Source organism: Mus pahari, chromosome 22 (assembly GCF_900095145.1).
Source record: "Mus pahari chromosome 22, PAHARI_EIJ_v1.1, whole genome shotgun sequence".
Classification (NCBI taxonomy): Eukaryota; Metazoa; Chordata; class Mammalia; order Rodentia; family Muridae; genus Mus; species Mus pahari.
This window is the reverse complement of record NC_034611.1, coordinates 23,907,867-23,921,349: the sequence shown is the minus strand read 5'-3', so window position 1 is coordinate 23,921,349 and position 13,483 is coordinate 23,907,867. Positions and strand designations below refer to the sequence as shown.

Below are 13,483 nucleotides of genomic sequence, written 5' to 3'. Positions count from 1 at the left end.
TCTGCTACTGCACAGTGGGGGAAATCAATTCTGCACCTGACACAAGTGCAATTCAAAAAAAAAAAAAAAAAAAAAAAAAAAAAAAAAAAAAAAAAAAAAAGGGGGGGTTGCATCTCTATTCATCCAATGGCACTGTCCTCTTCCAAGAGATTTCCTTTGGCTCTTCTTGTGTTCACTGCTGGCTACCTGACCCAGGGTCTTGTGCATGCTAGGTTGATGTTCTACCTCTAAACCGCCCTTCCTACCTCTCATTATTTTTGATTAAGAGGGAACAGGACAGTCTCCATTTGGCTGATAAGGGAGGATTAAACCAAGAGTGGCAGAAAAGAAAGTGATGGCTTTACAATGTGACATCCTTTTTTTCTCTATTTATGTATGGAAGCCCATGCAGAGCACTTGGCCTGGTCAGAACTTAGTCAAAATGAGTACTAGCTTCTCCTTCTAAAAGGTGCTTGGTTCTGAGGCTTGGCACATACTTATTTGTGTGCAAGGTGGCATGGACAGGGTATTGTCAGAGCAGAGGGGGCTTTTTGACATCGTAAGTCTATGCCCAATTTCTGCTATTGCTATACATCCCCTGTCTTGCCCAGTCACACGGACACACTGGATCATTTGAATGCCATTGTATGTTTCAGAAAATGTCAAGTAAAAGGCTAGACAAGAATGGCTTTTGCCATGTCTTTCCACACAGCACTTACCCTGGGCAACACCGAGAAGAATGGAATAGAATGGACTAATCACATTTTAGTCATGTGTTTTCTAGTGCCGACTTCCATGTAGCCTGGGGGCAACCCGTGGTGTTGGATCAAACTCTCTATTGTGTGCCCAGAGCTGTGCACTAGGACTCACAGCTGTGTTCTTTCCTTGTGTATATAAGTTCATGCTCCCTATGAACTCCAGGATCCCGTCAAGTGACTGACAACCTATATTACCCTGAATCATAACCTGAGTCCTGTTCTGGGGTCCTTGTTAGTCCAATGAATTGTCACATTTTTATGCTTTCAAAATAACATTTACATTTAAAGTCTGCCCTCAATAACTAGTGAGAAACAAGGAATTTCATTTATGGGTCTGAAAGAATATCTTTGGAGGTAATAAGGAAGCCATACGACAATCCGTAAATTATAGTGAAGTGCAGTGTTCTTCATATTTAAGCTTCCTCCCTGGACATATTTAAATATACTTACTATGCCTAGTGAGGGCAGCTGTTAAGATTAGCAGGCTGTAGTAACACTACATTCTGAGCTCCATTCTCATTTGCAGTGCTTTTTCTTTTTTTAAAATTGTGAGCTCAGAGACAAAATTTGCAGGAGTGGCAATTCTATCCGTATTTAATTACAGGAGTTTAATAACACGAGCTACCGTCTTAATTTCATCTCTGAGATCCTGAGTGCTGCCCCTGGTTGTTGTTTACATGGTATGATGATGGAAGGCCTGGGTCCACTCTAGATGTGTGGCTGCTTCCAATCTAGTCATTTCTCACTTGTGAGGACACAGTAGAATTCAAAACTCAACCCTCAGGGTCAATCAAAGACCAGAGATGGGATGTGCTTTACATCTCCCTGACTTGGCTGTAGCTTTTCAATTTTGGGGAGACAGGAAGAAGCTCTGGTGGAAGAATGGATCTTTAAAGTCTCCACCAGCAACCCCTCCAGAATGTTGTGCCAGTCTATCCCCAAGTAGATCCTTTACCACTGAAAGTCATCTTCTTGGAGTAATGAAGTTTACTCTGTGAAATGGAGGACCAACTTATCTTTGATGATTAGAGTGGTACCCATCTGTTGCCGGGAAGATTTAATGGATGAGATTTGTTAGAAATATGTTGATATTTACAATATGAAACATTTAATGAAGAGTGTATTTATGCATACCTCACTTGGGTGAAGCCAAAAGAATGAAGAAGGGGAAGACACTTTTTCCTGTGATAGAACAAAGAAAAATAACCAAAGTAATAATGAAAAAGAGTTGGCTGTGTTTTTAACTGTTCACCAAGAAGTTCCAATGCAAAAAAAAAAAAAAGGGGGGGGGAGGGGATTTTTCTAGTTATTTAACTATAATTAAAGCTCACTCGGGAAAAACAAGAACCTCAAGGGCTCTTTCCATATAATTAAAGTTTGCATTTGCAATAATGTAGATGGTCATTCTCTGCAGGTGTGTATGCAGCACATGATGTCATCCAGTTAGACTTCTGCCAGTGCCTACATCACATGGGGTTAATTGGATTGCTCCTAACAGAAAGAAAGAACCAAAAACTGCCCAAGGTCTAAATATATAATGGTGTATTGGCCTTTGTAATAAGCAGCTGAGGTTATCTTCTTAGAGACTATCCGGGACCTCAGAGAGTACCAGTTCGCTCTTCCAAGTATCTCAGCTCAGCTTTTTGGAGTGTTGAGAGTGTTCCTGTATCATTAACATTTTAGAATACCATCATATTAGGGCCAACACCTCATTGTCTGATTACACCAAATAAGGACCCAATTTCTTCTTCTTTTTTTCTGGGTAAATCATTTTTATTTTTTACTTTTTGATTTATTGGATATTTTCTTTATTTACATTTAAAACGTTATCCCCTTTCCTGGTTACCCCCTGAAGTGCCCTCCCCTTTCCCCCTCCCCCTGCTCACCAACCCACCTACTCCCACTTCCTGGCCCTGGCATTCCCCTACACTGGGGCATAGAGCCTTCACAGGATCAAGGACCACTTCTCCCATTGATTTCCAACTAGGCAATCCTCTGCTACATATGCAGCTAGAGCCACGAGTCCCACCATGTGTACTCTTTGGTTGGTGGTTTAGTCCCTGGGAGCTCTGGGCATACTGGTTAGTTCATATTGTTGTTCCTCCTATGGAGCTGCAAACTCCCTCAACTCCTTGGGCCCTTTCTCTAGCTCCTTCATTGGGTACCCTATGCTCAGTCTCATGGATGGCTGTGAGCATCCACTTCTGTATTTGTCAGGCACTGGCAGAGCCTCTCAAGAGATAGCTATATTGGGCTCCTGTCAGCAAGCACTTGTTGGCATCCACAATAGTGTCTGGGTTTGGTGATTGTATATGGGATGGATCCCCAGGTGGGGCAGTCTATGGATGGTCATTCCTTCAGTCTCTGCTCCAAACTTTGTCTCTGTAACTCCTTCCATGGGTGTTATGTTCCCTCTTTTAAGAAGGATCAAAGTATCCACACTTTGGTTTTCCTTCTTCTTCAGTTTCATGTGGTTTGTGAATTGTATTTTGGGTATTCCAAGCTTCTGGGCTAATATCCACTTNTCAGTGAATGCATACCATGTGTCTTCTTTTGTGACTGGGTTACCTCACTCAGGATGATATCCTCCAGATCCATCCATTTCCCTTAGAATTTCATAAATTCATTGTTTTTAATAGCTGAGTAGTACTCCATTGTGTAAATGCACTACATTTTCTGTATCCTTTCCTCTGTTGAGGAACATCTGGGTTCTTTCCAGCTTCTGGCTATTATAAATAAGGCTGCTATTAACATAGTGGAACAATGGTCCTTATTACATGTTGGAGCATCTTCTTGGTATATACCCAGGCGTGGTATTGCTGGGAAGGACCCAATTCCAAATAAGGTCACATTTACAGTTACTAAGAAACTTGTGCTTCAACACCTGTTTTCAGGAAAACAACAACACAGTTCAACCCACAGCATATATCTTTCCATGTTTAAGTCCAAAGCAAGCAAATTGTATCTTTCTCCTAACTGCTCAAGTATAGCCTGTTATTGAGTCAAAATTTAGAGCTAGGATGAAAGGATGGACTATCCAGAGACTACCCCATTCGGGAGTCCATCCCATCATCAGCCACCAAACCTAGATGCTCATGCCAGCAAGATTCTGCTGAAGGGACCCTGATATTGCGGCCTCTTGTGAGGCTATGCCAGTGCCTGGCAAACACAGAAGTGGATGCTCACAGCCAGCTATTGGATGGAACACAGGGTCCCCAATGGAGGAACTAGAGAAAGTACCCAAGGACCTGAAGGGGGCTGCATCCCTGTAGGTGGAACAACAATATGAACTAACCAGTACCCCCTGAGTTTGTGTCTCTAGCTGCATATGTAGCAGAAGATGGCCTAATCAGCCATCATTGGGAAATCATTGGGAAGAGAGGCCCCTTGGTCTTGCAAACTTTATATGACCCAGCACAAGGCAAGGCCTGGGCCAAGTAGTGGGAGTGGGTGGGTAGGGGAGCAGAGGTGGAGGGAGGGGTATAGGAAACTTTTGGGATAGCATTTGAAATGTAAATAAAGAAAATAATAAAAAAAAAAAAAAGAAAGAAAAAAAACATAAAAGGAAAAAAAAAAAGTATAGCCTATTATTGACTGGCCCTAGGGTGTTCCTGACACATCAAACATCATTGTCAGAGAGGTGTAATAAACTGTCAGGCCTAAATGCTCTACCCAGCCCCTAAACATAGAAACCAAAATTAGAGGAAAGGTTAGTGTCCCAGGAAAAAAAATTAGAAAACATTGTCACCTAGTAAGAGATACTAGATGACCAAAAAAACTGCAGTACATCTACACACCATAAACATGGTCCACGTTAACACTATTACTATAGTCAAGTAAGACACAGAATTGATGTGTGGGCTCTTATTTACTGATCATTTGCTATTTTTCTGCTCTGCTATTATTTCCTATTTTATTGAGGTGTCACCTAATTTGCATTAAAGTACATACATTTAAAATATAAGTTTGTTGCATTTTAACTTATGAAATGTGATGGTTCCTGCAAATGTCACAGCCGGCAACAAAACTATCTGCAGAGAGGCAAGGATGAAAACTCAGTTCAGTATGGTATAGTTAGCCAGGCTAATTCAAACTTCTAGAGTTTGACAACAGGCTAGATCATCTTAGACATATTTAAGTACAGTACAATTTGGATTAAGTTTTCTGGTAACAATTATCCCCTTACTATGTGCACACTAAATCTTAAGGGTTAACCACATCAAAACTCTTTTGCAAAGTCCTGTGTTCTCTAACATGAAGATGGGTGCTGTAGCTTAAGGGCCTGGAATCTGGTGTGGTTTCTAAGATAGCACAGAGGCCAGCTGACATGTGACATCTCCCCTAAGGACACATTCAGTTGACTGAGAAACAAAGCTAATGATGAGGTCTAGGGAGGAAGAATCAGGGATAAACATTCTGGGGGATTTGTGTAAGGCCTGGCTCTAGGGAGAGCAAAGGTCACCAGGGTATTAATATTTACTCCCAGCCCTCTGGGTAGGAAGCAGGTGTACACTCCCTTCACTGAAGAGACATCCCTTAATGATTAACATTCCTGGTTTCTCCAGTGCTAATCTGTGAATACTCGTGCCCTCTACAAAGAAGCAATTATACTTGAGAAAATTTAATATTTTTATTATCCTCAACAGTTTTCTGATATACATTTATAATCCATAGCTCTCAACCTTGACAACTGTTAGACAGCTATTGATCTACTTTCTGTCACTAAATAATACCATGCAATTAAAAACTCTATAAAAGGGGACTTAGACAGAGGCATTTTTGTGTCTCGGTTTTCTACTCAGTCTAGTCATGTTGATATACAACCCCATTTTTATAAGTAAAATTTTTTTGATAGTTGTTTCTTTTCTTTTTTTTTTTATTATTTTCTTTATTTACATTTCAAATGCTATCCCGGAAGTTCCCTATNCCCCCCCGCCCCTCCCTGCTCCCCTACCCACCCACTCCCATTACTTGGCCCAGGCCTTCCCTTGTGCTGGGTCATATAAAGTTTGCAAGACCAAGGGGCCTCTATTCCCAGTGATGGCCGATGGCCCACTTGCTCCTTACTGTACTGGTCTCACACTTGGTTTATCAATTAAGCTATTGATGGACTTTCGAGCTCTTTCCAGATGAGGGAATATTTTTAATGGAAGGTAGAAAACGTTCACTTAACATAGGAGTTTTATTTGTTTAGCAATGTATGAATTATGGGTAAATACAGCATTCATTGCAATACTTAGGAACAAAAGATTTCTCTCTTTCTTTTTCTTCTTTCTTTCTTCCTTCCTTCCTTTCTTTCTTTCTTTCTTTCTTTCTTTCTTTTTTTTTTTTTTCTGCTGCCAATCATGGAAACTCAGCCTAAGGCTGCACATATGCTAGGCAAGTGAGTTAAGCCCCAGCACAGCAGAAAAAAAGAGGATAACATTTTTCTTCTTTTCTTTCCAGATTCTGAGGAGAGCAGACAAAAATGGTAAGACCCAAATTCTACAATTTCCATTTATTGATTCATTATATATTAGACTGTCTTACAAAGAACAGAGAAGTAGAAAGTTCTAGAAATGGATGTGTAAAATACAATTTTAGCAATAGTCATAATTTTTGATCAAGTTTGTGTCTACAGATATTCATGAGAAGTTGGCAGATGAATTCAAATTTGACAGCAAGATGGGATTTATGCCTTTGAAGTCCCATCATATGTGAGCTGTTACTTCTCCCTTTAATGCTTGAAAAAAAAAAGTATAGCAATAGCAGCTTCAATTCATTGAAGTGTACTGGTGTATGAATTTTGTTTAGAGTTCTAAGCTACCAAAGTTTTTGAACATAAATCTGTTTAGTGCCAGCATCTAGGCTCACCAATTTCATGGTGACCTAAGAAGTTCCCAAGGCATTGTGGTATTGCTGCCCGGAAACATTACAGCTTACTCTTACCTGAAACATGGGAAACTCTCATCCACAGGAAAAGAGAAGTGAAAGGCAGCAAAACAAAAATAAAAATTTGCCCTGAAAATTTAGAGGCAGCTCTGCTAAGTCAAATTCCAAGCTCATGGGTATTTTTTTTTTACTCCTTGATTCCACAGAATCAGAGCTTATTAAGTTTGTTCTACTTAAGTACTTCAATATAGGCATATTACTGTTAAAAATGGCTTAATGGTTTCAGGATACAGTGACTTCTTTCCCATGCTTGAAATCTCACTTCTTATTTTCAAGGAAAGATTGCAGTCAGATCTGACCATTACAGCGTGGTATCTAGTTTGTGCTTAAGAATACAGATGGAGAGGAGCTTTCTGACATTGTACTCCTTTCTCGCCGACAGCAAACACCCGCCCAGGGAGCACTGAGATGGCATCCCCAGTCTCATAGAAACCTTGGTCTGACTATCGGAATAGCATGTTTCAGATTATGTTGCAACAACTGTAATGTTGTCAAATCAGTGACGGCCTCTGCCCCCTCTTATTATTGTTCGTGAAGATGGAAGTGGGGGTATTTTCATTTTGCCCTCCTATCTGATCCTTTAGCCCTTTGCTTAATATCTGGTCCCAGTAACACTGATCTCCAACAGAGGGACACATTGGTACTTATGCCAGCTGCCCTGTATTTCAGCTTCCGCCTGCTCTAATGTACCTGGTTGCCTCTCCACCGAAGCTCCGTGTTCTTTCAGGTGGTATCTTTTGTTTCTTTGGGCCTCAAGACTCTGATTAAGGCCGGATATTATCTTTATGTCTCTCACTCCTCCTTCTATCAAAGCTAGCATACTCCATAATCAAAGTAAAATCCAGTTAGCATACTCCATATTTGTGACAAAGATCATCTGTCAAATCAATGCACATGAATAAATGTAATGGCTATAGAAGCCCTATAATTCATGCTGCACAGCGTAGCCACGTGTTCTATCAGCTCTGTATCCTTTATTTCCAACATTTCCTTCCCTGAAAGTGATTCCTGTCTGTTCTCTACTCCCTTTCATAATGATTTGTTCTATCACATGATCAAAAACACCTTCTCCCAGCTCCTAACTCTGTCTTTGCTTGTATTTACCCTGCAGTGTTCTGAACCACACTGTTGCCTGAGAATTTCTCCATTAGCCCAACTCCATGATACTTGCCTGCCTTAACAACTGTTTACTTTTTTTTTAAGATTTATTTATTTATTATATGTAAGTACACTGCAGCTGTCTTCAGACACTCCAGAAGAGGGCGTCAGATCTTGTTAGGGATGGTTGTGAGCCACCATATGGTTGCTGGGATTTGAACTCTGGAACTTCGGAAGAGCAGTTGGGTGTTCTTACCCACTGAGCCATCTCACCAGTTTACTATGCATTCCCCTCTAGCAGTTTGTGAATATCTACATATTACATCTGATAAAAGTCCAGGAAGTCATCCCTATGCTGCAGGGCCCCACCCAATGTCTGGATCCCTAACTCTTCCACATCTATAGATCAGTACAGTAGAGGGCTGAAGTTGATCCTAAGAGATTCTAGTTCTCTTAGCCAAGCTTGCTTTTCTAGGGCATATATCTCTCTTCTGTGTCAACACTATGCCCAGCGAGTATTTTATACTGTAGACAGTTGTTTAATAAGTTAGTTGTGAAGATACTCTAGCCACAATACATCACTTTGATATGCTCACCCCCCCTCTACCTCCTCCCTACCTTATTCTTCATTCTGACTCTTGGTGTAAAGACAGGGGAGTGCTTAGCCTCCAGCAGGTCTGGGCTTAAATCACAGTTATTTCACCTTGTAACTCTACAGATGCCAGGGATCGTTGTAAATAATAAATGAGATGATGTACGTAAAACCACCGGAGGAGTGCCTGACACACAGTAGTAACTTAGTTTCCAAGTTATAAGTCCTTTTTGGGTCATGATGCCTTGACTATATGAAGCAACTGGTGACATTTCAGTAATGTCTTCTGTAGTAGGATTTGGTGGAGAGAAAACATAAAGCTATTTACCAGGCATGCTGAAGTGAAAAAGAAAAGTGGCGAGGGTAAGGTGGAGTGTAAGTATGAAGATACAGAAGCAGCCACCTTTCTGGGCCACGTTTTTATTGTATTCTATGTTTGCAAGTAAACAGCAATTACGTATTTGCTCTCTTGGGAACGGACTCTCACGTGACACAGACCCTTGTGGACAGCTTAATTGTTGCTGTAGTAATGAAAGGAAGGAGACGACGCAGTAAGCAGAATGGGAATCAGCCTGCCAGAGGACAAAATTAGCATTTGGAATCCATGTGACATGAAATCGAAGCTACAGGATAGATAAATAGGAGAAGCTACATGATTGGGGATTAGCTATAATGACGATGTCTTGGTGAGATATTTCTTTGGTCTGGTTGTTGTTTTGAAATCACAGGCTAGGAGCCTAAGCAGGAAGACAGACTAGGAAAGAGTATTGCTTGGGGGGGGGGGATATTAGTGCTTTGATCTGAGAAGCCCCAAATTAAACACAGAAATGCTTCCTCACACCTGGGCGCAATGACAACGAGAACAGTGCATGGGTATTTTTCAAATGTTTGGAAAATATTTATAATTTTCATTTAAGAAAATTTGACTAGCCATGAATAGGATTGCATGTATTAATGGTATGTAATGTGATGTTGGGCTGTATGTATTGATTGTGCAAAGGTTAGCAGAAAATTGATTGACACATTCATCACCACACATAGCACACAGCAGATCCCCAGAAGTTGCTCATTTTATGACTGGAAGGTCTGTATCTTACTAACAACATCACCCCATTTCTCCTACACCCAGCTCTTAGCAACTGTGACTCTACTCTCTGTTTCTATGGGCTCGACATTTTTCAGATTCTACATATAACTAAGATCATACGGTGTTTATTGCTCTGTGTTTGGGCTAAAAGTCTTTCTTTAGTTTAGGGAAATGCAAAGTAAAAAGGGTTCCTAACAGTGAATAGTGACATCCAGTTCCTCTTGTTGATATGCACTTGCTCAGACCCACTGCTGTTCCTGTCAGCAAATAGGGTAGATAAATGGCGGTTTTGACCTCTGCGTAATGGCTGATCTCGGGCTGAATTGCTCTGTGGTGTAGTTCTCTGGCTTTTAGTTACTCTAAGTCTGTGAGGGCAGAGCTGTCTAAGGCTCATAAGATTGAGCAAACTGCCTACCATGACATAGGTTCTAAGTAAATAGTCACGAATATTTGTAAGAGGGGCATCATCAACAATTTGACCTTGAAACCTGGTGATTACGTGAATTATTTAATGAAGCTGCACTGTGTTATTTAGCTATTTCTACAAATTATTAATAATGACTAAAATTAATGGTGGATTATTATGGCCTAGTAGCAATGCTAAGTTCTGAGTATACATTGCCTGGAATCATTCTGAGAAGCCCACCAAGTAGACTGAAGCCACAGGAAGAACAGGAGGTGAGAAAAATGAGCCCCAGTATCTTGGCTCTCACTCTGTCTTGGTTCATGATACTGAACAAGTCTCTAACCTTCTCTGCTTCTCCTTATCTGCGAAGTGGGTTAATGATAGCTCCTTCAAAGCTGTCTTGAGAATCAACTGAGATAATACTTTTGAAGCATTTTGCTTTTTATTATTATATACTACCTATACACAATAACACTTCACTATGATATTTCATAATGAATAACATATTCACACACACATACACATGCATATACACATACACACATGCATACACACACACACAGACACACACAGACATACACACACACAGACACACACAGACACACACAGACACACACACACAGACACACACACACACATACACACACACAGACACACACACACAGACACACACACACATACACACACAGACACACACACACAGACACACACACACACATACACACACACAGACACACACACACAGACACACACACACATACACACACAGACACACACACACATACACACACAGACACACACACACACACAGACACACACACATACACACACACAGACACACACACACACATACACACACACACACACAACCTCTCCTGCCTTACTAATCTTTTTCCTATTTCTTCCCAATTTGTTCCCATTCTTCTTTCATGCCTTTTCATCTTTTTTACTTTTGGTGACCTAACAAGTTTCATTAAGTTTGATCACTTGAGCACACGTGAAGAAAATGTCTTTCCGTCATGAATTAATAACTCCTTTTTCATTCTCCAAGAAGGGTGGAGCCTAGCTTTCCCAGTTCTACTACAGGATGAAAACAGGTCCAATGTTTTGCAGACCTTGTGCATATTTTCATACCTGCTGTGAATTCAGGAGAACACTAGATGCATAGTTATCAGAAGTCAGAGGTTCACATTGCTGTTCCCACCTTCCTCTGATGCTTTGGTTCTTTTCTCTCTCCACATCTTCTGCATTGGTCCCTGAACACTGGGGGAGCGTGAGGTGGGGGAGGAACATGATAATATAGGTGTCTCCCTTATGAGTGGGCTTCTAAAATTATTATTCTTGGTGCTTGTTAAGAGTCACTACTGACCAAAAAAAAAAAAAAAATACTTCTTTGACCAAAGGTGATGGCAACACTTTTCTATGTTCTGGTCAGCACGTACTGACAGATTGTATGAGAAGCAATAAAAAGCCTTTCAAGTTCATCACCCAAATCGTGGTTTATTCTATCCTCTTATGAAGATAAGATTAGAAGAGACTGAAACAAAGGCTCAGCACATAGGTGAGGTCTTCACAAAACACTCCAGAGCCTTAGAACAGTATATAGTCATCTAAAACTTGGTAACAAATCTGTGAAATCTATGCTTTAATGGGAGCCACAAATACAGTTATCTCTTAACCCTAAGGAGCTTCCAAACTCTTCCTACATGTAATCAGGGATGCAGCCCCCCAAAAAATAGAAAGATTGAGATGTGTGCCCAGAAATTAATAGTACTAGTAGAAAGTTGAATTTTTCTTTCATAATTTCTCACTCATTTCTTTAAATGTATGTGAAAATTAGAATAAGATCATTTACCAGGACTCTCAAATAACTCTGTGCCCATGATTGTTCCCAGGCACAACAGAAAGTCAACTAGATACCTACCTCCCTGGAAGCCAAAGTCCTGTGTGTTAGCAGTGAGTCACTTAATCTACACTCCTATTAGGAGCGGCTCACAGCAGCGAGTATGGAAGGAACATTACAGATCCTGACTGCAATGACATTTTTATAGCGGAATAAGAGAAAACAAAATTTCTATTTCCATAGTACCTTTTCTGAAGTGAAAAACAGTTTCACATACACAAAGGTGTTATTTTTCTTCCATAAGTAGAAAATCATGAAGTTACTGATCTTTACATAGCAGGACCTATCAGATATCACACAAGAAAACAGAAAAATCTAGATTGAGACTTGGGAACCCAACAAATGGCCACTAAATGCTCAGAAGTCAGGCTCAGCTATGACAGCAGAGCCTGAAGTATACAGAGCATGCCATTTACCCTAAAGCCTGAACCCAATCTTATACACAAGTGCAATTTACCTTAGCCATTGCCTTTATTCCTTCTAGATCCCAGAGGGATGCAGCATAGTGGTTAAGCTTATGACCTGTAGACAGATTAACTGGACTCAAATCTTTGTTCTGCTTTCTTATGTGACCCCAATAGATTCCTTAGCCTCTCACTCCATAAAATGGAAGCAAAGATGGTGGCCCTGGTACATGCGTGTGAAAGAGAGAGATGATGCATACAAGCTTATCAGGATGATATCCAACCCTCAGGAAGTCTTTAATAAATGTTAGCAACTTTTAGTCCTCTTCGTGATCCTTAGTCTTGTTACTGACTGTCCATCTCAACGTTTTACCCATGATGGAAGGCAGTTACCACCACTGGTCACAGAGCTCCTGTCCAAGATGACCTTATTACCATCCAAAACCTGTTGTGATGAATTGACCTGCCTTTGCCCTGGCTGTTAAGTCTCTCCTGTTGTTTGCAAACCAATAATCCTAGCTTAAGTTGTGCATACTTGGGGTTGACGCCTTATACGTAAAGATCGCTTGAGATTTTTGTTGTTCCATATTGAAAACTAAAGAAGCTAAATTGAATTTTATTTGTAGCTTTTAAAAGAATTCAAGGAATTAAGTGATGTTTCATAGATGTAAGACTTTGCTTTCAAATTTTATGCCATGCAGTTTCTTAATAATGCCAAAATAGCATGTGATCAATATATTTCTTTAAATATAACAATTTTCTTTACAATATGGTTCTACGTATTTCATATAAAGATCTTAAAATGGTTATTAAAGCTGAGGAGAACTCTGCAAAGCTAGGGTTTGGATTGAAAAGTTCTTAAGTGCTAGTCTCAATCACCCATCTCTTCTTTCTTTTTACATTCATTCATTCATTCATTCATTCATTCACCTGCTACTATGCATTGGTCCTTTGTGTCACCCTATGGAAGCAATAAATTCAACAGTCACACCATACACACAGAGAGAGAGAGAGAGAAAGAGAGAGACAGAGAGAGAGAGACAGAGACACAGAACAATGCTTAGTTAAAATAGTGTTTTTTAAATTTGATTTGTTTGTTTGTTTGTCTGTTTGTTAGCAAATAAAGGTTTTTTTTTACTAGGGCTAAGAAAACACACACATACAGCAGACACACAAAGAAAGGCCTCTCTACAGCTGAGAAAGGCCTCTCTACAGCTGGAAAGAACCCAGATGTTCCTCAACAGAAGAATGGATAAGAAAATGTGGTACAAAGGACACATGCTCCACTATGTTCATAGCAGGCTTATTTATAATAGCCAGAAGCT

General features: G+C 40.3%; 1 protein-coding gene across 1 annotated transcript in view; it reads left to right on the top strand.

Annotated features, from left to right (window-relative positions):
* Necab1 (N-terminal EF-hand calcium binding protein 1) overlaps positions 1–13,483 on the top strand; it is a 163,699-nt gene that overhangs the window by 3,647 nt on the left and 146,569 nt on the right. Inside the window, exon 2 of the mRNA XM_021222373.2 lies at positions 6,183–6,207. Coding sequence (XP_021078032.1) covers positions 6,183–6,207 — 25 coding nt within the window. The remainder of the gene's footprint in view (positions 1–6,182; positions 6,208–13,483) is intronic.